Source organism: Meleagris gallopavo, chromosome 2, assembly GCF_000146605.3.
Source record: "Meleagris gallopavo isolate NT-WF06-2002-E0010 breed Aviagen turkey brand Nicholas breeding stock chromosome 2, Turkey_5.1, whole genome shotgun sequence".
Lineage (NCBI taxonomy): Eukaryota > Metazoa > Chordata > Aves > Galliformes > Phasianidae > Meleagris > Meleagris gallopavo.
Window position 1 is genome coordinate 90,500,483 of NC_015012.2, and position 22,635 is coordinate 90,523,117.

At 38.7% G+C, this 22,635-nt stretch overlaps 1 protein-coding gene across 6 annotated transcripts in view; it reads left to right on the plus strand.

The window, feature by feature from the left end:
• The window catches only part of ERICH1 (glutamate rich 1), a 73,586-nt gene that overhangs the window by 43,079 nt on the left and 7,872 nt on the right, over positions 1 to 22,635 (plus strand). The window contains exons 4-6 of one of the 6 annotated variants that reach the window (XR_004158990.1): positions 656 to 847; positions 4,489 to 4,670; positions 13,130 to 14,291. Coding sequence is in view for 1 of the 6 variants with exons in the window: in XM_031552602.1 (XP_031408462.1) it covers positions 656 to 847; positions 4,489 to 4,562 (266 nt within the window). In the remaining 5 variants the exon portion in view is untranslated. The other 5 variants (XR_004158992.1, XR_004158993.1, XR_004158994.1 and 2 more) reach the window with 5 other exon arrangements.

Consider the following 22,635-nt stretch of genomic DNA (forward strand, 5'->3'; position numbering starts at 1 on the left):
TAACCATTTTGTTATTAATATGTGTCCAAGAACAGAAAACTGGTCAGTTCTGCAGAACTGACAGAAAACGTGCAGTTCTGTCTGTTTAACAAAATGTGTGCAGGTAAGACATCTCATCCATAAGTCAGTGTGACTAACTTTCTTACTAAGTGAGTCTTAATATAAATATTGATCTTCCATTATGCTCTTTGCCTTATCCAGTTGAGTGACTTTAACATTATCAATTTTTTTAGATAAAATTGGAAACCATTGTGTTTAGCAGCATTTTCAAATGGTTACATTGGGTTACAGTCCTTGTACTTAAATCAGAAAGATGAGTCAGGAAAAGCCTACTCTCGTAACTTGGTTTGCTGGTTTAAAAAAAAAAAAGCATTTTTATGTGAAGTATGTAAGAACCAAAGACTTTGGCAACAGTTTACTCTCTACATCATACTTTTCTCATACCAAATTTAAATTTCTCTTGCTTTTGTGTCATGATGAATTCTATTCTCCTTGTTACAGTTTCCCCTTTTATAATTGTTTAAATAATTAATTAAAAATAGAGCTGTTTAGTACGTGATATTTGGTTGTAAGTTGTAGTAAAAAGGAAGATGCCATCTGCAAAAATTCTCTGTGCTTGTTGAATACTCTTATTGTTTTCCCAATGTTTTTCCAGATAAATCAAAATGCACAGATTCTACTGTAAATTCAGCTGCTCACGGGCTTTTACAGTGTCTTGAATCTCGCAACATGTCCTCTTCAGATCTAACTCTTCTACATCAGATGAAATCCCTTATATTGCTGCAGGATATTGACAGACTGAAGGATGCTTTGAAACAATTCCAAGAACATTCCGTGATGCCTCCTGGTATGTACTATTGACTCATGATCGTTCACTGATGTTCTTTTTTTGTGTGGACTAAAATTCAGATTTGTCACAGATTTTTGTGTTACAAAGCAGTAAATAATTGTATACTAGTAAACCTACGCTTAGGCAAGATTTGAAAAGATCAATCCCACAGAAAATGTAACAATTCCCCATATTTCTTGTTTGGTTATGAAACTTTCCATATTCTGCAGTAGTTGCAGAGTGCAAGATGATTAAGGTTCTTAAAGAACTTTCTTTACATTAAATACAGACTCATTAAGATATAAAAAAAGGCTTATGGCAGCCCTCAGGGTGCTAATAGATACAAAATGTCCAGGTATGTATGGAACAAAATCCTTCCTGCATTCAAGAATTTGGTTCAAGAATTAATTACGGGCCTAGATTTTATGATCTTAATTCTTGTCAGATGATCTTGTCAGATGTAATACACATTTGCAAACTAAGCAAGACTCAGCAGGAATAGTGGTAATGGTAATTCTCCCCTTATTAAATGACCTAAATCAGCTTCTATTGATTAAATACAAGTGAACTGTTGAAGTGACCACAATCAGGATATTCCTCACGGGCCTTACCCAAATTCTGCAGAAGATAGCAGGAATTCTGCTAGTTTTGCAGTCTCTAGGCAAGCTGCCCTTGTTTCCTTTTCTATAACAAAAATATCAAATTGAAAAGAGAAAATGAAGCAAATAAGAATCAAATCCATAGAATTGCTGTAGTTTTCAGATATCTGTATTTGTCACTTAAAAAAAACAGAAAACAATTTGCTGAAGTGTTTTGGTTTTTTTTTCAGTATGTGGTTTTTTTTCTTTTAATTAATTTTTATTTTTATTGATACAACTTGGAACTGTTTACTTTTCAGTTGATTTTTCTGCCAGTGACTCCTGTCACTCTGGGCTCAATTCTGATCTTGTGCCAGGTTCACAGTACTGCAACTTAGTTGATTTGATATCCATGAGGTACAGCAATGTAAGAAAAAGATACATAGGGAACTCCCAAGCACAAATACAGGCTGAGAATGGCTGGAGAGTAGCCCTGAGGAGAGGAATTTGGGGGTGTTGATTGATGAAAGAGTCAACATGAGGTGGCGATGCACACTTGCAGCCCAGAAAGCCAACTATATTCTGAGTTGCATCAAGAGAAGCGTGACCAGCAGGTCGAGGGAGGTGATTCCGCCCCTCTGCTCTCATGAGACCCCACCTGGAGTACTGCATCCAGTTTTGGGGTCCCCAACACAAGAGGGACGTAGAGTTGTTGGAGCAGGTCCAGAGGAGGGCCACAAAGATGATCAGAAGGCTGGAGCACCTCCCCTGAGGGGACAGGCTGAGAGATTTGGGTCTCGTCAGCCTGGAGAAGGCCTCGGGCTGACTTTATAGCAGCCTTCTGGTACCAGAAAGGCCTACAGGAAAGCTGGGTAGAGGCTTTTTATAAGGGCAAGTATTGACAGGATGAGGGGACATGACTTTATACTGGAAGAGGGTAGATTTAGACTAGGTATTAGGAAGAAATTCTTTACTGTGAGGGTGGAGAGACACTGGAACAGGTTGCCCTGAGAGGCTGTGAATGCTCCTACCCTGGAAACATTCAAGGCCAGGCTGGATGGGCTTTGAGCAACGTGGTCTGGTGGGAGGTGTCCCTGCCTGTAGCAGGGGGTTGGAACTAGATGACCTTAAAGGTCCCTTCCAACCCAAACCATTCTGTGATTCCACAATTCTATGATATTGTTATGAATTATTAAAGGATAATTAAACACCTGCTAAATATTAATTCGGCTCAGCCAAGTTTAGCAGTTAGTAATTGAGGAATTTCAGTGAATGAGAATATAATGCTCTGAAATTTTTCCTTGAATTAGACATTTAATTATACATTTATTTTCCCTATCTTTGACACAATAATAGGCAGTTTTGCACAGTTTTTAACATTTTAGATTTCTTTCCCGATGAGCAGATGATAAAAGTCACAATTATAAAGATTTGTTGTCTCAGTGGATTCAAGTACTTGTTATAGAAATGCAGAATATGACTTTTTAAGAAGAATGTCTCTATATTAGAAATCTTGCTTTTTTTTTACAAGCTGGTATGATTCCTTTGCCCTTTTTTCCGATTTTGTTTAACTTCACTGGGATTTGATGTCCTAGAAGGAAAGGTTATTCCTTGCTAGAAAAGAGCAAGAACCTCTGTGATTAAGAGTTACTGGTTGATCTGTCCAGTTGTCATCATCTCATAAATGGGAGACTGCGTAGCATCTGAATAATTACTTTGTCCATCAGTGATCATTTAAAATTGAGGCTGATCAACAAGTTTTGTTTGAAAATGGTTGTCTGAAGTGTCACTGTTCAGGTTTAAAACAAAAAAAGTCCTATTGGTATTTCCATTTATTTTGTAGCCTTTAACAAAAAAATACTCTTCGGTCTTCTATGAACGTAGGGAAGAGAATGTTTAGAACTGAAATAGGCACACATTTCTAGCAATGGGAGCTTTGCAGGTCTAAATCAGTAAGTTGGTAGCCCTTTGTAGAAGGCAGCCAGTTGTCTTCAAGGTTCTTCACAGTACAGTGTGCAAAAGCAAAGAGATGCAAATGGAAGTGATGCTCCATTTGCTGGTTAGAAACTGGTTGAAATGAGAGCTACATAATTCTTATTTCACATCAATTATTAAAGTGTAGGTGATCACCTAATTTAAAAAAAAATGTGATTATCTCCTAATTTACAAACTTATTCAGGTTTTACTCATCAAGTTTATTCTGTTATCTATTAACATTCTCCCTTTGCTGGTTAGTATCAAGTTTCAAATATATTCTTCCCTCGTTGCCTGGGAAATTATCACTCAGAGATGAGCTAGAAACTTCTTTTAACTGTCTTTTTTTGGAGAGTTGTCCTTTATATATATGTCTCCTTTGTGTGAGAGGTACATTTTGCACATCAGAAGTAATGGAGTTACTGTGTGCCAACAATAAGCAGGCTGGATACACAGAGGCCCTGAAATGACTAAATTAACTTCTTTTTTTGAATGCACATTCAAAGAAAAGGAAATTAAATGTGAAAGCTGTATTAACATAACATTATAAAATAATCTTGAATGTGATGTTATGTGATAAGCAACATAGAAATCCCTATCATAAAAAAAGAAATAAAGTTAAATAGACAATCCTTGAATTAAGACAGAAATTTTAGGGCTTTAATACAGTAGTCTTTATGTGATTTAATGCAAAAATTCTCATTTTCAGCTCAAACTTTGTGAAGTTACTCTGCAGAAAGAAATGGAAACGATTGCACTCTTTTAGCCTTACCCAGATGATCATGTCATTTAAATCTCATTTCTTCTGAAATAATGAACCATAATAAAAAGACACTCAAATATATAAACCAAAATTGTATCTCATACAAATAACTGACATCCTATAAGAAAATGTTCCTGTTGATCTAGGAATTCATATGTATTAGCCTTCAATCTCAAGTGTCTGTATGGTTTTTACAGAAATGATAATATGAAATGAAAATAGATGTTCACACAACTCTTTTTCTTTAATGTTCAGAAATATCATAAAAATGTTACAGGAGAAATATTTTTCATAGAATCATAGAATGATTTTTCTCTGATAGAATGATTTTTTCTTTGTTTCAGATCATACCAAGTTCATCATTACTCTGTTTCACTACTGGATTACAGATATACTTCCTACAAGGAACAGGAAATAAAGCCTTGCTTATGTCCATATGTGCAGGGTTAAAATTTAATATACAAGCACTTAGTCAAGTAGCAATTATTCAGAAAGAGCAATGCCAATATACATTCTACATCTTCAGGTAAATGAATTATTTTTTATTTTTACAAACTCCAAAAGCAGGGTACAGCTAGGTATGATCTGTGTTATTGATCAAGACTATACATAAGCTATGTGGCCTGAATCTCCATCTGGATGAGTATATGTATTTCATTTTGGGATAAGAGCCTTATCTAAAACTGTTTCAATTTGTATCAAGTATTTTGTTCAAGAAATATAGTAATTTTTATGTTTATAAATTGATAGTTTCTTTCTGGAAGTACTTGAAAAACAGAAATGTATTTTTATATATAAATTTAAGGAAAAATGTACCCGAGAACTGTATTTTTTATGAATAAACTTATAAATTATGGAAGTAGATAAATTTCTATATCTACATCATGTAGGTACTCTTTGGAATTATACAAGAGTTTTGACTGCAGTTTTAGAATAACTGTTGCCCATTGTGTTAGTTTGGTGGGCTTGCTGTCAGCACGGACGTGGAGACTGATGTCACCCCAAGTCTGTCACCTGCTGATGGTTCTTAACTCACTTGCTCTACTCTCTGCAGTGGAGGGTATCTAGAATTTGCAGCACTCACAGGGTGTCAAGATTGAGATTTACACAGAAAGATAGTTAAAAAAGGATTTAATTAGAAAATGGGATTGACTGTGGTGATCAGGCTGAGTCTAAGTTAGATAAGTGAGTGGACTTGTGGCTGCTTACACATGGCTGGTCCCCTTTGTTCTTCCTCCTTACTGTGTCCTGTGTTCCTCCCCAGTTTGCCCTTTTTCTGTCTTTCAGCCTTTCTCCTAAACATTTCTTAATAAATTATGCATAGTCCCACTGGCCCCTTCAAGTATCCATAATTCTGTTGAACTTGTTTCTTCCTTTTTATTAGTTATGAAGTCCAGATTGGTGATATCCAAAGCTATGCCTATAGTTTCTTAATGGACCATCAATTAGTGACTAGGGAGCTTTAGTCCTTGTTATAATCTCAGTTATTACTTGCTGTGGGTTTTGTTCACTGCTTTCTCTGTTACTCGTGATTCCCTTTGAAGTGAAAAGGTCCTTGATCTGATAATGCGAATGAAGCAAATACTCTCACATTCCACACACCCTTACAGATTGGCCATGTAACATTAGCAACGACATATTAATGTATGGTCATGGATCTGTTGTTTTATTATTTTAACACATGTATGTCAAGAAAAGGGCTGCTACTGCCCAAGCCAGCTAGAAGAGAGATTGAAGAGACTTCCTTGGTTCTTGCTTACAATGGAGAATACTGGAAGAACTTGTCAGTGCACACAAGCCCCTGCACATACTGATTTTAGATGGGGCTGTGCTTCGTTTGCTTCCTATGTATTTATGGCCTTTCTAGTATTAATGACACACAGTGCTAGGGGTTAATGGTTAGTCATGGACTGGAAGATTCTTGATAATGAGGAAACACATATTATTTTGATCTTCTAGGTGGAAAAATATATTAATTAAATTTGGCTAATGGTCTCTTGACCACAGCTTCTGGGCTGAAGTATTATTTTGCTTTCCTATTACTTACATAACCTACAAAAGTAGCTTACATCAGATTGGGCCACTTTGTTATGCTAAGACCATAATTTTATTATGGTCTCCATTATGACTAGGACCTTTTAAAGAAGTGAAAGAGTTTAATAGTGGAATGCCATCCTTAATATAACACAATTTTGGAATTTTTCATTATTGTTTCTGTTTCTATGCTTGGCCATTTCTAATACTATTAAAAAATTCTATGAATTAAGCTGAATTTTAAATAGCTGCATACAGAGCAGCAGACCTGGGTATCTTTGCTAATCAGAAATGTTTTGTACGGTCAATAGTCCAATCCCAGAATGTGAATAAAATTTCTTAGCTCAGAAATGTCCTTTCCTTGAATCAGGCAATAATGAGGAAAAGATTGTTTTCGGTCTCTCTTTTTTCTTTTTACTTCAGCTGCTTTAAGAGCCTTATATTTTGTGCAGACATCAACTGGTCCTAATAAAGCAAGTGTGGGAAATGTTTCAGAGCATAGCAAGTTAGAGGCAGTGATATCTGATGTCTTTGTAAATGACCTGAAATATGAGCTGAATCTTATATGTATCAAACCTATCACTATTACACTAAAAGAGATTAGAAAGAGTGGAGGTTAAAGTAAAATCTGAGATGCGTGAAGGTTTGGAAAATTGGACCAAATTCAAGAAGATAGATTGTAGATTGTCACTGTAGATAAACATGATCACACAAGAGTGTACTTGTTTCTGAAACAAGCACACCAAACAATGTCATGATAAACCATAAGATGCAGAAGGACTTTGGAGCAGTTTGTGAAAGTATCCAGCAGAAAGATATAGTTTAAAAGTGAAAGAAACATTACTTATCCTATAATAATACCAGTTAGGCAATATGCTAAAAATTGCAGAGGAATTTTGGTTCCATGTTTACCACCTATTTGCAGTCAAAGATTTTTCACACACCACAGTTTTAATGCCTGGTCACTTTTCTTTGTTTCTTCTCTAGATGTGATATTGATTCTCCCTATACTTTTTATTGCTTAATTGAACAGGGTTATTACCTATTCATCTGGAATACGAAAACTGAAAAAATTAAATGAATATTCATCAGTGAGCACTGTGTGTTTTACATTTCATGGCTCCTTCAGCATACCGATGAAGCATTTATTACTTTGGGTTTCATGCTAAACCTATCAATGACACAGGAGACAGACTTAAGTTTTACCTCTTGAATGTTGTTCAGTCTATTGAATGTGCAATATGGTAGGATTTTCAAGGCATTTTTATAGCAAACTTTGCATCAGAGAATTTCTGACTGAACTGTACATACAGTATTATAAGCATATTTCAAAATTCTGGGAAGACAGAACTTTTATGTACTGTTTTAAGAATTAATATAGACTCCAAGAGGATGAAAAGTTTAGGGATCAACTAGAAAGCAGTCTGCATGTGGATTCAACAGTTAAATTTCTTGTTCACCTAATTAAATATTACTTAGCAAGGGAGGATCAGCAGCATGATGGAAGAGAAGATGAGCTCTAAGTAGGTGCTGGCCCCATCCCTAGGCTCCACGTACAAGGGAGACGAGAGAGGCTGAAGTAGTTTTGAGCCTCTGCAGCAGTGCTGTGCTTGTCTGCAAGGATATGAGACTGAAGCCATTACTGCTGTATATAAGTACCTGTTCTATTCTCAAAATTGCCTATATATCCTTAATTCTTTTATTCTGTGGATATGTAATATGGGGAGCAGTCTCTAATGCTGTAGATTGTTACTGCTTCGTAAATGGTGCAGTATTTTTATAATACTTGACAAAACTGTCGGGTTATAAATTCCCTCACGTGTCTTCTATGGCAGCTGGCTTTTCTCCTCTGCACCAGTGCAGGGGGGTTCTGCTCTGTGAGCTGAAACTCTAAAATGACATGTCGAAAAGAAAGGCTTTCAAAAAAGACAAGGATGGAAAAAAATTGTGAGAGACTGCGTGAACGCAGAGAATTGTTAAGCTGTCTTTGGCCAAAGAAAACATATTTCACTTTGGTATATCATGAAATATCTGGTATATCATAAGTGCAGTCTACAGAAGTAGAGTGGTGTGTGTTACATTTGTACAGCATTCTATGCATGAAGTATAACAACAAAAAGTAGTATGAAAAAGCAGCAAACTGAAACTGGAAAAAAAAAAATGCTGATATTTAAGCCCCTCAGCTTCTTGTTAAGTAGATTTTGTGGTTGATTGCATCAGCTCTAGATTGCACCTAAGGAGGCTGCATTGCATGTGTTTGTGTAGCTCATTTATCTTTACTGTTAACTACTTGATCTATGTATCTATGTAATTTTTTAATAGGGTAATTATAATGTCTGGATATTTCACAATTTTTAAAACATGTTTTCCTTAGATGAAGAAGATTTATCTTTTTAAACTGCCAAATATAATGAACTAAGCCATGGGAGAAAAACATACTACATAAATATCAAGAAAAAACAGAGATTGAAAAGTATTATGTGTATTTCCTACATTTAAAGATCATAGGAAAAGCTTTATATTATATGTATTATTTGAAAACAATATAAATTGTCACACAGTCACAGTCAGTCAAGGCCAAACATAGAGCTTTAATAAGGACATTCTCCAAGTTTAGTGCTTAAGTTTGTGGAATTAATAGTCTGTGTTCATTTTAATGAACCGTGTGTATTTTTAAAATAGATAAACAAGCTGTAGTTTTCTTTTCCATTATTATATCTCAATTTAGGATATATAATGAAAAATAAAAAGTGTTCTCTAAGATTGAAGAGAACCATACATAAATAGAGAAGGAATGAATCTGGGTTCAATTCTTTTTCTGTTGCATCAACTGTAGGCTGCTTTAGGTTGCCTTAACTAAAGACTGCCTTTCTTTTTCAAGATCTTGCCAGTCTTCTCAGTCCTCAGTGCACAGATGGTACCTCCATCCTCTCAGCCTCTGGTACTAGCTTTCGTCACCCATTTGCTACATTTTCAGATCAACATGTTTGTGCTTTTTCCCACAGTGCCCTCCACCGATTTCTACGGAGTAATTTTTCTATCTTCTTCCCTTCCTTCTCCTTTGCCATAATGCTGCCCAAAAGCTCAGCAACAGATAGGTCAGTAGTGTGCTAAGATAACTGCCTGCTGTGCTGACTAATGTGTCTCTGTACTCTCACATCAATCTGCCTATATTCTCATCTGTTTTCTCTTTTCTTAAAAAAACAACAATTTGATGCAGGGATTCAGGCCCCATCTGGAGTACTGCATCCAGACCTGGGGCTCCCAGCACAAGGACACAGAGCTCTTGGAACAGGTCCAGAGGAGGGCCACTATGATCAGAGGGCTGGAGCACCTCTCCTATGAAGAAAGGTTGAGGGAACTGGGCCTGTTTAGCTTGGAGAAGAGAAGGATCTGGGGAGACCTCATTGTGGCCTTCCAGTACTTGAAGGGAGCATTTATACAGGAGGGGGACGGCTGTTTATGAGGGTGGATAGTGATAGGACAAGGGGGAATGGTTTTCAACTTAGATAGGGGAGGTTTAGGTTAGATATTAGGAGGAAGTTTTTCACCCAGAGGGTGGTGACGCACTGGAACACGTTGCCCAAGGAGGTTGTGGATGCCCCATCCCTGCAGGCATTCAAGGCCAGGCTGGATGTGGCTCTGGGCAGCCTGGTCTGGTGGTTGGTGGCCCTGCACATAGCAGGGGGGTTGGAACTAGATGGTCATTGTGGTCCTTTTCAACCCAGGCCATTCTGTGATTCTGTGATATGATTCTATGATTGTGAGTTTGTAAAGCACCCAGCACAATGAATCTCTGTTACATCTGAGGTGGCAGTGTGTTAGGGTAATGTCATAGGATAAAGTGTTATCAAGAAAGTGCTAGAAGATTTTGTAAGCAAGGTTAAAAAAGATATAATAATCCTCTATTGTACACATGGTCTGTCTACTAAAAGTGGTACAAAGTACCCTCTACCTTTAGGGCAGTATCCATCTGTAACTTACTAAGGAAAGTTTGGAGGCAGGATTCATTTCTCCTAAGTTCTGATGTCAGCAGTGTCAATATTACCATCTGAGAACCTTTATAATTGCTCAGATGAAATAGATCCCTGTACAGCCCTGTATATCTGATTGTTTCTAGATATCTGTTTTAGGATGATGACAGTGGTACAAAGATAATTAATTTATGTCTTCAGATTGACTGAGAACATAAACAGGTAGGTCAGATGGAAACATCTGCATTGCCTATGGATCTGGATCTTATTGAAAACAAATGCATTGTTGCAGCTGAGAAAAAAAACAGGAAGGTACACATTGCATTATCAAAACATCATCATTCAAAGTGCTGCTCTGGTAGTGACAAGCTCCTTCAACTTGGGCAGAGCCTTATCTCCCTTTTTTGCTGCTTCTACAGGGAAACCCGTGCCCAGGAATAGTAAAAGGGAGAAGAGTAAGGAGCAACATACATCTGTACTTGGAATGTGCTGAGGAGAGGCTTCTGCTTTTCCTCATTCCCTTTTTCCCTTTATGTATTCATGCATAAGGTGGCCTTCACCACTTACTATGTAGGCTCAGTAAAAGATTGGTGTGTAATTTAGTTCTCCTCCCAGTAACAACAGTAAAGTGGAAGTGAACATAAAAGCCCAACAAAATAACAGTTGCTAATTATAGCAAACTGATTACCCATTGCCTATGTTTTAGGGAGTGAACCAGTGGTGAATATAGAGTTGATTCTCAGAAGTAGTCACCAAGCTCTGTAGATGTAATGATAGCTAGTTTGATCTGAATCTGGCATGTTAGGGGCTTAAAATGAAGGTCATGTTCAAATCTGATTTAAATTCAAGGAAAGCATCTTTGCCTATTACCATTACTATAGTGCTGGATTCTATTTACATTGATAAACAGTTAAAATACTTGACATGTTATTCAATTAAATCTCTGATTGCTAACTGACAGACCAAAGTGCATTGATTTTTCCAACCGCATTAAGCTAAGTACATGGCACAGTGTTTCATTAGCCTGTCTGCTTAACCCTTTCACGTTAATTCAATTACCCAGTATAAAATTAATCTGTAAAATATTAAATAACTCTGAACTTTTAAATTAGAAGGCAATGCAAGGATATATTCATCTTGATAGTTTCTGACATATACTTATTACTGGGTGATTTGCAATCTGCTGTGAATCACATTGTTCTACAGATGGTAAAAGTCACTGAAGTTTTTTTTTTCTCTGTACTCAGTAAATTGATAGATTCATGGAGGTTAAGGCTGGAAAGGACAAAAGATTATCCTCTATAACTCCATCTAAACATCAGGTCATAAATTTTCCTTGTACTTCAGGGTGAAGACCAGTAACTTGAAACTGACAAAAGCACAATTTGTTGGTTTGGTGTTTTTTTCTGAGGTCTTCTTCCAAGACAAACAAGCTTGATTTAAAGACATGAGGACTTAGCCCCTTCTCCAGTCATTTATTTCAGAACTCAGTCTCTCACTGTTAGAAACTTGCATTATTTTTTTTTTTTCAGATTGACTAGATTTAACTTTAAACCATTAGTTCTTGGTATGCTTTCCTTCACTGGATTAAAGAAGTCCCTCACTAGCCAATATTTTCTGTCTGTGAAAGCATCTGAACACCATAATCAAGCTGCAGTGCACCCTCCTACTTGGTATCCTAAGAATTCTCTCTAAATTATTTGCCTTAAGGCATTTTCTACAGTCTTCAAACTGTTTTTTTTTTACACCTTTGGAGAACAAGAGTGCACAGACTGCACACAAACTTCATTTAATATCTCAGCACTTTCATACTCACACCATTGTTTATATCCGCTTTTTGCTATGGAATTGTATAGAGACACCATGTTGAACTATATGCAATACAATTACCTATAGTTAATCTTGACATTTATAGCTTTCCAGCATATAGTCCCTGCTTCTGTCCTTGTTCTTCAGTGTCTGAGCTTTTGTTTGACAGTATTAACATTAATATTCTTTTACTGTGTCTGGGTCAGTAAATTATGGATTGTTTCACATGCCTGTACTGCTTTCATTAATAACTGCTCTCTGCTAACCCTGGTGTCATCTGCAAATCTTAACAGCGATGATTATACATTTTCTTATAGTTCATTAATAAAAATGCTGAATACTACTGAATCTAGTCTTACTCTTTATGGGGTCCAAAGAGAAACAACATAATGACTCCCTGTTTCTATCTTATTTTTGAAAATTGAGTGCTGAGACCATCTAGATGATTTCTAATGTATTTAATCTGCACTTTATTGTCTTTTATGCTTTTTTCCCCTTGATCAGAAAGTCACATGAGATTAGGTAACTTCCTAGGAACCTAAATAGCACAAAGTTTTCTGCAAGAACAAGCATTATTTGTTTTAGATAAGGATAGGAAGCCAAACAATAGACACACAAAAAACAACAACAACAACAAAAACTATAAAAATGTTTGTTATTAAAGTATGTTTAAGGGGAAGCAGAAAAACTGAAAAGCAGTCACAGTAAATACCCTTTCAACTTTGTCTTACATATTTATTTTGAATTTGTTGCTCTACAGGGAATCATTTTTGTTAGTTAAGAATGTTTATTCTGAAAGATTCCTTTTTTAAAAAAACATCAAAGGAAAATTCATAGTCGTTTCTTTTCCTGCAAAATGTGATCTATAGCTTGAGTTCTGTCACCACATTTCCAGTATTCTCTGTGTTCAACAAGACAATCTCATGGTGGTATCTAGTGTGTGTATTATCAGTTGTGTTGCAGTTTGTCCAGCTGGCTATTTAAGAAAGTTCCTTGCAATAAGCACATTAACTACTAATGAAAAATATAGTTTTGAGACTTAGAAATTTGCATAGGACGTTGCATTCACAGTTTTCTAGTGAGGTGTGCAGATTTTATGCAGTTTTTACATAAGCAGTTCTGTAAGCAGATTTCCAGGGATATAGCATTGACCTATTAACTCTCTCAGTATTAGCTACTACCTAAACATCTGCACCCTGATCCACTGTTGGACACAAGTGTGAGGATTCATCAGAGACCTTCATCTAACTTCAGCTTAGTCTCCCAACTTCTGCTGCTCATGGAGTGCCAAGCTGCAGAAGAGAGACAGGTGGTATGAAGAACCAAAAAGCAAGCTGTGCTAACATTTTCTGCTGGAGCTAGAAATGTTATAGAGAAGCCCCATTTACTCTGCCCAGAGCTGTCACAGTACAGAAGTAAGCAGGAGCAGATTCTCAGGAGGATCTTTGTAGGAGACCAAGCTGCCTATGGGATTCCCACTTGAGTGCAGTGGTTCATCACTCTCACAGCCCCTTTTAGTCAAGGCTGTATGACAGCCTGGCCCCAAAGCTGCACGATACAAACACAAAGGAGGAATAACAGGATAACAGCGCAGCAACCAGCAAAGTCACAGTACATCCAATTAGCGTAGGAACTAAGCGTGAAAGGAAAAGGATTTTAAAACAACTTGTAACTAGAAGTACCACTCCTACACCAGCTGCAGGTGCCTGCAGTTAGAACGCAGAAGAGAGAACTGAAATGTTTTGTAACAGAAACAGGAAAAAAAGAAAAACAACAACGAGACGCAAAGAAAAGAGACATTCGGAGCAATACACTGGTTTCTTTTGATTATGTGAATCAAGCTGCTGAATGCACTTCTACAGCTTTATTTGAGCAAAATCTAATTGCCCCAACCAGAATCTGACCTGTAGAAACCTCTCACATACAAGCAGGTAGCGTGCAGCCTTCTGTTCCAAAATTCTGACTGTGCTAACAGAGTTAGATTTTAGGATTCCAAAAGGTCCTTTAACTCCTGGAAACATCCATTCTTTCAATCCAGTTCCCTCACGCATATGCAAAAACCCATCAGAGTTAAATGCCAAGCCAGCAATATTTCAAGTGTCCCTGTCAGTGCACCTGGGACACAAATGCTAAGCTGACTATTGTGTTTCTAGGTGTCCGGTCCACTTTCTCAATAATTTGCAAGGCTTCTCCTCTACTGGATGTGTAAGGTAGCTCAGCCCTGCTCTGCAGAGTGAAAAGCAGTCTCAAACTACTTGGCATGTAATGTATGATGGAAACCTGAGCATGGCCAGGTCCTGGGAAACAGCTGGAAACAATGACTTATCAAGGTGAGGTGAATGGGACAGAAGCAGAAATGGAGCTGTGCATGTGTGAGTCTGGTATTTCCCCTGCAGGTAATGATTCTCAAATCTGTTTTGTTCTATTTAGCATCGTTCTTGTGAACTACTTAAGACTTGTACTTTCAGATGAGAGTGGTGAGAAACTTGGAAGGTGAAAGTCACAAAGTTGAGATGGCATTGAGCAAGTATCTCTAAGAGGATAGTCTTTTGAATAACAACTCAGGGTCCTTCATCAACCTTAATGCAGAGCCAGTTGTCCAGGGCTGATCCACTCATAGGATTTAGTTATTCACAAATTATTGATGCTTTGTACTGCAGGCTTTTGAACAGGAATTTTTCTGTTTGAAGCCAAGAAATCCTTGTTAACTTCTTTTTTTCTGAGTCTCTCAATTTGTTGTTGTTATGCTTTGTGAGTATGCAGGATAAGTCATCTGAAAACCTACCCAATAAAGGCATTTTACACACAGTTTCTGTTCCTTCTCTTCTCTAGTATTAAATCTGAATCTGTGGACCTGGATATTTTCTCAGTGCATGGAATCGTGTGTTTGCACTGCCATCCATTATGCCCTGCAGGAGTATTAACTTTCATTCCCAGTCTGGCAGTGTGTACTTGTGAGTGAGCAAGAGTCATTGCAGCTGAGCATTCTGTTCTGTGCAGAGCCCTCACACGGTGGAAATAACTGCATTCCAACTCTCAGTTCAATAGCATTGTGCAGCAGGATATTACTGTATAACTGTCAGTGTTGCTTTGGTATAGAAGCTTCCTCCAGGCACCCACAAGACAGATGGCTGTATCATTCCAAAGCCATTCAACTCTGTATTGCAATTGGAAAGAAATACAAACAAAAAATTCTAACTATCTTTACTAAGCAATTTTACAGCTGTCTATCTGAAATTACAGCATCCTCTCTTGTTTGCTTTGCTTTTTTATTGTGATTACTTTTTTTTTTTTCCAAGTATTACACTGTGAGTAAGTAAGCTTCCACTGAGCTTTTAAAGCTCACAAAAACATAGGACACTAAGATCCAAGATCCATGCTTCAAACTGTAGGAGATCAAGCACAAGAGGATTCTGAAAAACAGCGTAAATTGAACACTTTCTGTAGGCCAGTGTAAAAAGCAGTCTCTTGTAGCAAAGGACTTTTGTATAAAAGTTGAGGATAATTTCCTGGTCCTGGTACTGGACAGACCAAGCAGAGGTGAAGTGTTACTGGACCTGCTGCTCATCAGTGTGGAGGAGATTGTTAAAGTGGTTAAGATGGGGGCAGCCTGAATTTACCACGCTCTGATTGAGTTCATGATCATGAAGAAGATGGGCGTGGCAAAAAGTGGAGTCAGGACCCTGAAGTTCAGGAGAGTGAGCTTCCAGTTGTATAAGGAATTCTGGATGATCTCCCCCAGGGAAATTGTCCTTGGGGACATCAGAATGGAACAGAGCTGGCAGATCTTTAAGGACACCTTTCTGAGTACATAAAAACTCTTCCATTCCCCAGCATAAGAAATCAAGGAGAGGAGGCAGGAAACTGGCATGGCTGAGCAAGGACCTGCTGGTTAAATTGAGGAAAAAGAAGGAAAAGTATAGGCAGTGGAAGCACGGGATGGGTGCCTTGGGAAGAATTGAAGGATGTCATACAAGAAATATGCGGAGCTGTTGGAGGACCACAACGATGATCAGAGGGCTGGAGCACTTCTCCTCTGAAGAAAAGTTGAGGGAACTGGTCTTGTATAGCTTGGAGAAGGGAAAACTCTGGGAAGATCTTATTGTGGCTTTCCAGTACCTGAGGAGAGCTTATAAGCAGAAAAGAGACTGACTTTTTACATTGTCTTATAGTGATAGGACAATGAGGAATGTCTTTAAACTAGAAGAGGGGATATCTCACAGCAGCTCTTAGAGGATGGTGGGGCATTGGCTCACATTGCCCAGGGAAGTTCTGGAGGTGTTGGATAGAGTCCTGGGCAGCCTGATTTAGTGGTTGGTGCATGTTATTAAAAACACAGATTCACCACACACGTTTGAACTGTTTTTTATTTCCCCTGCAGTAAAATGATTTGGTTGCTTTCTTGACCCCTTACTGAGCTGGCAATTTCATAGAAATGCTATTTGATTTCCTAATGTTCTTAATTAGCCTACATAGCTGTGTGTACAGCTTTGTTGTGCCTCACGTAGAATTTTGTCTGCCATTTTGTCACAAGTTGTTCATGATCAAGCTGTGCTTCTGCAGCTCTGCATAGTCAGCTTTCAGTTGTAGTCACTGTAATAAACATAGTGGAATCAGCAGTCTTTGTTCTCCCATTATTCATCACATTTTAAGGTCATTCAGGACTTTGCTGAGCAGCACAAATCTTGGCACGAAATCCCATAAGATTGCATTGGTGATTTCCTTCCAGTGGGACTCTTGCATCTCTGCTTTTGTTTTTGTGCCTTTTAGTTGCTTATTCATACAAAGGAGGATCTTCTTAGCCCATGTGATCTCCTTTTACAAGTTGTTTTGTTTTGTTTTGTTTTCAATTCAAAAAAATCCAGCTTAGTACACAGCTTAACCACTTGTTATAAAGGCAGTGGGCTTGTGAAATGATTTTTCCTTTGCAGAAGTTTTATGGACTGTTGCACAATATATTTTCTCGTGTGTCTGGTCATTCTTTTTCTTGCAGTGAACAAAGACATCAGGTGTGGTGGTCTTATAGAACCATGGAATCATGAGTTGGAAAGTACCCACAAAGATCATCATGTCCAACTCTGATTCCATATAGGACCCCAAAGGGAAAAACCCTTCTCTGGACCCGTTGGCAGTGCTGTGCCTGTAGTTCCTTGGATCACCTCTGGATCCCTATGTTAAAATGATCCATTTTACCACCATGCAGGCCTCTGATACTGACACAGTTCCCAGAGGTTACACACCGCAGCTAGCAGTTGTGTTATTTCATCCCTCAGTTAGTTTAGAGCTGTTGGGTGAATACTGTCTGGTCCTAGTGATCCTTAGCATTGTGTCATGGGAGATAAAATCTCTGAAGAGAGCAATCAGTCCTAAGTCCATTGTGTCATGTTTAAATGCAAGCGTTCACTACTGTTCCCCTCTTGTTTTGCTTCCCACCTCTAGGTAATTTAACTTCTGTTTCAATCATTTCTGTTTGGCTTCACAGACAGACAGCCACAACACTCAATGAGAATAAAAACTGCATAATGAAAAAATAAACATTATAGAAATGCTACTCCTTTGATTAATGAATTTTTCATGCTTTACCTCCTGCATAGATTGTTTTACACTCTACTGATGCTGATGAAAGAATCTTCCAGTGTTCATCTAGAGAGTTCACAACACGAGAAATGTACCTTTACTCAGGATTATGCCTAAAAATAGATTACTGATCCTGCTAAGTAGCCACAACTGTGCTGGCACAATGCCATTCCAGAAATAATAGAAGTCTTATTAAGGGATTAGAGCATTTAAATAGGAATACAGATATCATGGATGGAAACTGTACGTAGTTGGCAATGTGAGGGCAATTACAAGGAAACAAAACAAGGGAATGCATCAGAAACTGCATGAGAACATAAATTAACTCAGAAAGTTTTCACTAAATCCACTATAGGTTAAATGTAATTTAACCTATAACTTTGAAGCATTTTCTATCATTCTTGGAAGGCTACAGTAATTTTTATCTTACTGAATTGCAGTAAATAATAATTTTTAATATTTTTTATTAAAACATTTGAAAAAGAGGGCAAGAAAATCATAAAACTAGTGGGATGGGCAGTATGATTTAGAACTTCTTGACGTTCTGATGTATTTCTTTACACAGTAATGGAAATTTTTTATAAAGTTCTGCATTTTAGAATAGCTCAAGATTCACTGATACTATGATAGCACATGCCTCTCACAAGGATATTCTTCAGGTTTTAGCAGGTAAGTCAGGTGCTTTGAAGTTTGAGTTTGAAGAAAAACAAAAAAAACAACAGCAAAAAACTTACAAACTGTCTTTTTAGGATTTGTAAAACCATATGGAATACAACAACCCACACATTTTGAGTATTTGAAAATAGTGTTTGAAAAGAACAGAGATGTACCAGTGTAATGGTTGACTGAAGTTGTGTTCTTCTGTTGTAAATCAGTGCTTTAGAAGCAGAACTAAAATTATGGTCATTACTTGAATGTATCCATATTATCTTAAAACAAAACCTTTTCCGTTCAGGAATCCTAGTACCCCAAACATCCTTACTGTAGATTTTTTCATATTGCAGTGCTGCTCTGAGATAAATTAGAAGTGACCCTAGATACAAAAAAGCAAGTTACAGATGGCAGGGTATGGACTAAGTACAGGGCTTATTGTATATTAGGATCTTTCTCACACGTAAAATATGATAGTTCACAAGCCTCCATTTGCAGGCATCAAAGCAGATCTCATGGGCTTCTAAACCTCAACTATTACACCTAAATACTTCTGGAATTATATGCCAGAAGGCTATTTCTTAAGATTTCTCATTTGTGTGATTCACTTTGAAAACTTGACATATGTGTAATAGGATGTCAGTGTGGGATGTAGAGGAGGAGGGAAAAGAGCCCTGCTCGGTAGCTGCACGTGCATCTGCCCATATGCACAGATTTACTGATGAGAAAAGTTCTTAGCAGCAGTATAGAACTGGTAGGAATGAACTGTTCAGTTTCTTACAAATGGTTCAAATTCCAAAAGCTCTAGGCTGTGTGTATACATGTGTTGGATAAGTAACAACCCAGCATGTCAGTATAGCTGTTTGCTGCGTATCAAGCTGCATAAGAGATCTGGATCTCCATGTGATGGAGCCACTCCTAATCTGAGATCCTCTGCAGATGGAGTGAGGGAAGTCTGCGAGACCATGGAATCTGACAGTCAAGCTTTCTGTCACATCAGCCACAGAGGGAACAAAGGACACAGTGTGAAGAGTTCTTACCACAGATTGTAATAAATTTTCTCATATTGTTTCTCACAGTGACAAACACCCACTGAGCACTGGCTAGCCAGAAGCACCTGTTCAGCCTGGCACACGAGCCAATATGTGATGGGTGTCTTGAGGTAGATGGATCTAGTGAACTTTGTGAAGGAGAGCAGAGTGAGGGATCGTGCCTTATTCCTTAACAAGCTTTGCACCATCTTTTCTAAGTGGACGTTTCAGGCTCTTCACAGGAAAGAGTCTAATGCCTTGTTTCTAGATATGCTCTTGAGTAATTAATTGTCTTGTGAGTGCTGCCTAAGTTTCTCTAGCCAGATCAGCAGTGAGATGGGAGTTGAAGAATGGCATTACAGTGGATGAATATACCCACCTTCACAACTGTCAGCATGGCACTGTACGTGCTTCCATTGCACTACCTTCCTGAAGTATTTGCACATGCTCTGAATAGTGGGACTGTTGCAAGACAGTGCATTACATCTCTTATTCGTGGGTTAACTGGGACCTCCAGGACCTCCACTGGAATTCTATTCATTGCTTGCCAGATAAGAACCTTCCCAAAATAATTGATGTAGATAAATCAAGCATTGGAAGGCCACTGTGAGGTCTCCCCACAGCCTTCTCTTTTCCTTTTATCCAATCTAAATCTCCTCTCTTGTACTTTGAAACCATTTCCTCTTGTTCTATCACAACAGATCTTGCTAAAGAGTCTGTCCCCTTCTTTCTTACAGTCCCTCTTTAGATATTGAAACGCCACTATCAGATCTTCCCAGAGCCTTCTCTTCTCCAGGCTGAACTGCCCCAGCTCTCAGCCTGTCTTCATAGGAGAGGTGTTCCATCCCTAGGATCATTTTTGCAGCCCTCCTCTGGACACACTCCAACAGATCCATGTATCTCCCGTACTGAGGACTTCACATCTAGGCACAGCACTCCAGGTGAGGTCTCACCAGCACAGAGTAGAGGGATAGGATCACCTCCCTCAACCTGCTGGCCACGCTTCCTTTGGTGCAGCCCAGGAAACAGTTGGTTTTCTGGGCTGCAAGGGCACACTGCTGGCTCATGTCCAGCTTGCCATCTGCCAGTACCTGCAGATTCTTTTCAGCAGGGCTGTGCTCCGTCCTTACATCCCCACCTTGTACTGATAGTGGGGGTGGCTACAACACAGGTGCAAGACCTTGGGCTTTGTTGATCCTCGTGAGGTTCACCTGAGCCCACTGCTCAAGTCTGTCTATGGTCCTTCTGGATGACATCCCGTCCCTCATGTCTACTGAACCACACAGCTTTCTATCATCCACAAACTCACACTCAATCCCACTGTCAGTGTTATTGATGAAGATGTTAAAGCGAATTGGTCCCAGTGCTGACCCCTGAGGGACACCACTCATCACTGATCTCCATTTAGACATTGAGTCACCACTCTCTGGGTATGATCTTGCAACCAGTTCCTCATCTATCGAACAGTCCACTCATCAAATCCATATCTTTCCAATTTGGAGAGAAGGATGTTATGGGAGACTGTGTCAAAGGCCACTGAAGTCCAGATAGATGACATCAGTGGTTCTTCCCTTGTCCACTGATGCAGTTAAACCATCATAAAAAGCAGCAAGGTTGGTCAGATAGGATCTGCCATGTATACCTCCCTCTCTTCCGTATGCACAACTTCCAGGAGGATCTTCCCTGGCAGGAAGGTGAGGCTGAGGCTGAAAGTTTGGTAGTACCCTGGGTCATCTCTTACATCCTTCTTAAAAATAGGTGCTATATTGCCTTTTGTTCAGTCATCAGAGTCTTCACTTCACCACAGTGACTTTTCTAATATCATCAAGAGTGGCTTGGTGACTACATCAGCCAATTCCTTCAGGACTCTGGGATGCATCTCATTGTAATCCATAGACTTACGGATGTTCAGGTTCCTCAGGCAGTTGCAAACCTGATATTTGCTTACAGTGGTTAGGCGCATTACTTCCTCACTCCCAACTTCCAAACCATCCACTCCAGGGCTGTGTGTACAGCAGTCACTAGTGAAAGCTGAGGCAAAAGAATATGTTTAATGCATCAGCCTTTTCCTTGCTCGCTGTTACTAGTCTGGCTGTTGCTCACTAGGGAGGGTACACTCTCGACTTTCCTTTCCTGGTTGTCATACCCGTAGAAGTCTTTCTTTGCACCTCTTGCCAACTTCACTTCCAGTTGGGCCTTGACCTTCCTGACTCCACCTTTACACAGCCTAGCAGCATCCCCATACTCCTCCCAGGTTACCAGTCCCTGTTTTCCACTGCCTGTGCATTTTCTTCTTACTCTCCAGTTTGACCAGCGGGTCCCAGTTCAGCCATACGAGTCTCTTGCCTTCCTTTCCTGACTTCCTACACCTGGGGATGGAGAGCTCTTGTGCCCTGAGGAAAACTTTGTAGGAAGGCAGCTAACTACAGTGTGCATGTAACCCTACCTGGACTTTTGAATTGAACACTGTGCTGTAGAAGTTCAGTGTAATATAAAGAAGAATGAGGATGAGTCATTTTGTTACTATGTCTTGTATTATTATGAATCTAAGAGTAATTTTTCTGAATGCTTTTACACTGCCATAAACCTGGCAGCTCTTTACTGCTAGGCACTGCAATAGGAGTAGCAGTGTTCCAAAGAATCTGCTTTTGTCGTATGGTCCCCAGTGTCTGTGATTTAACACAGCTAGTAATGAATCAGGTATCTACTACAGATTTATGCACCTGCTTTGTTACAGTACATGAGCTTTCTATGTTATACCATAAAGTCTTGGGGTACAGAAGAAAAGCCAAATTACGTGTTAAAACTATTTTATCTGCTTTCTTTTTTGTAAAGTTTCAGAAACCCATGCTTCATCAGAAGCCGCCTTCTTTCTACACTAAATCTCCTCATGGCTGTATTGTTTGTTGGTGCTGTATTAGCCTTTGGCCTAAGCAGCATTGCACTTTCTCTGGTGTTTGTTCCCTTTGCATTTATAGGAAGGAATCAAATGCCTCCCAGTCTTCCATTTGCAAGGTTGAACAAGATAACCTTGTATAATTTCTTCAGGTAATATGCCGCCAGGTTTATTCTTCATATCAAGTTTACTTTGAACTCCTCCTGTTATAATCAATGGAGAGCAATCCATGTGACTGCATTTACACTGTTGATGTCTACATCTGAGCTTGCTGCATCATCTCACTGTATTATCCATCATCACTTCTTTTCGTTCACAACATCAATATGTAAAATAGCTATATTGCGGTGGCTGTTTAGAGCAGCTAGTTTAGAGGCAGGCATCTGTGCTATACAGGTCTAAGATAGCAGAGAGAAATCCAGCCCAGAAACATATGCATTTTATGCATTTTTTGCTATGTCTGTGCTACTGCCAGTGACAGCAATGCTTACTTATCTTTACTTGGAAATACTTAAAAAA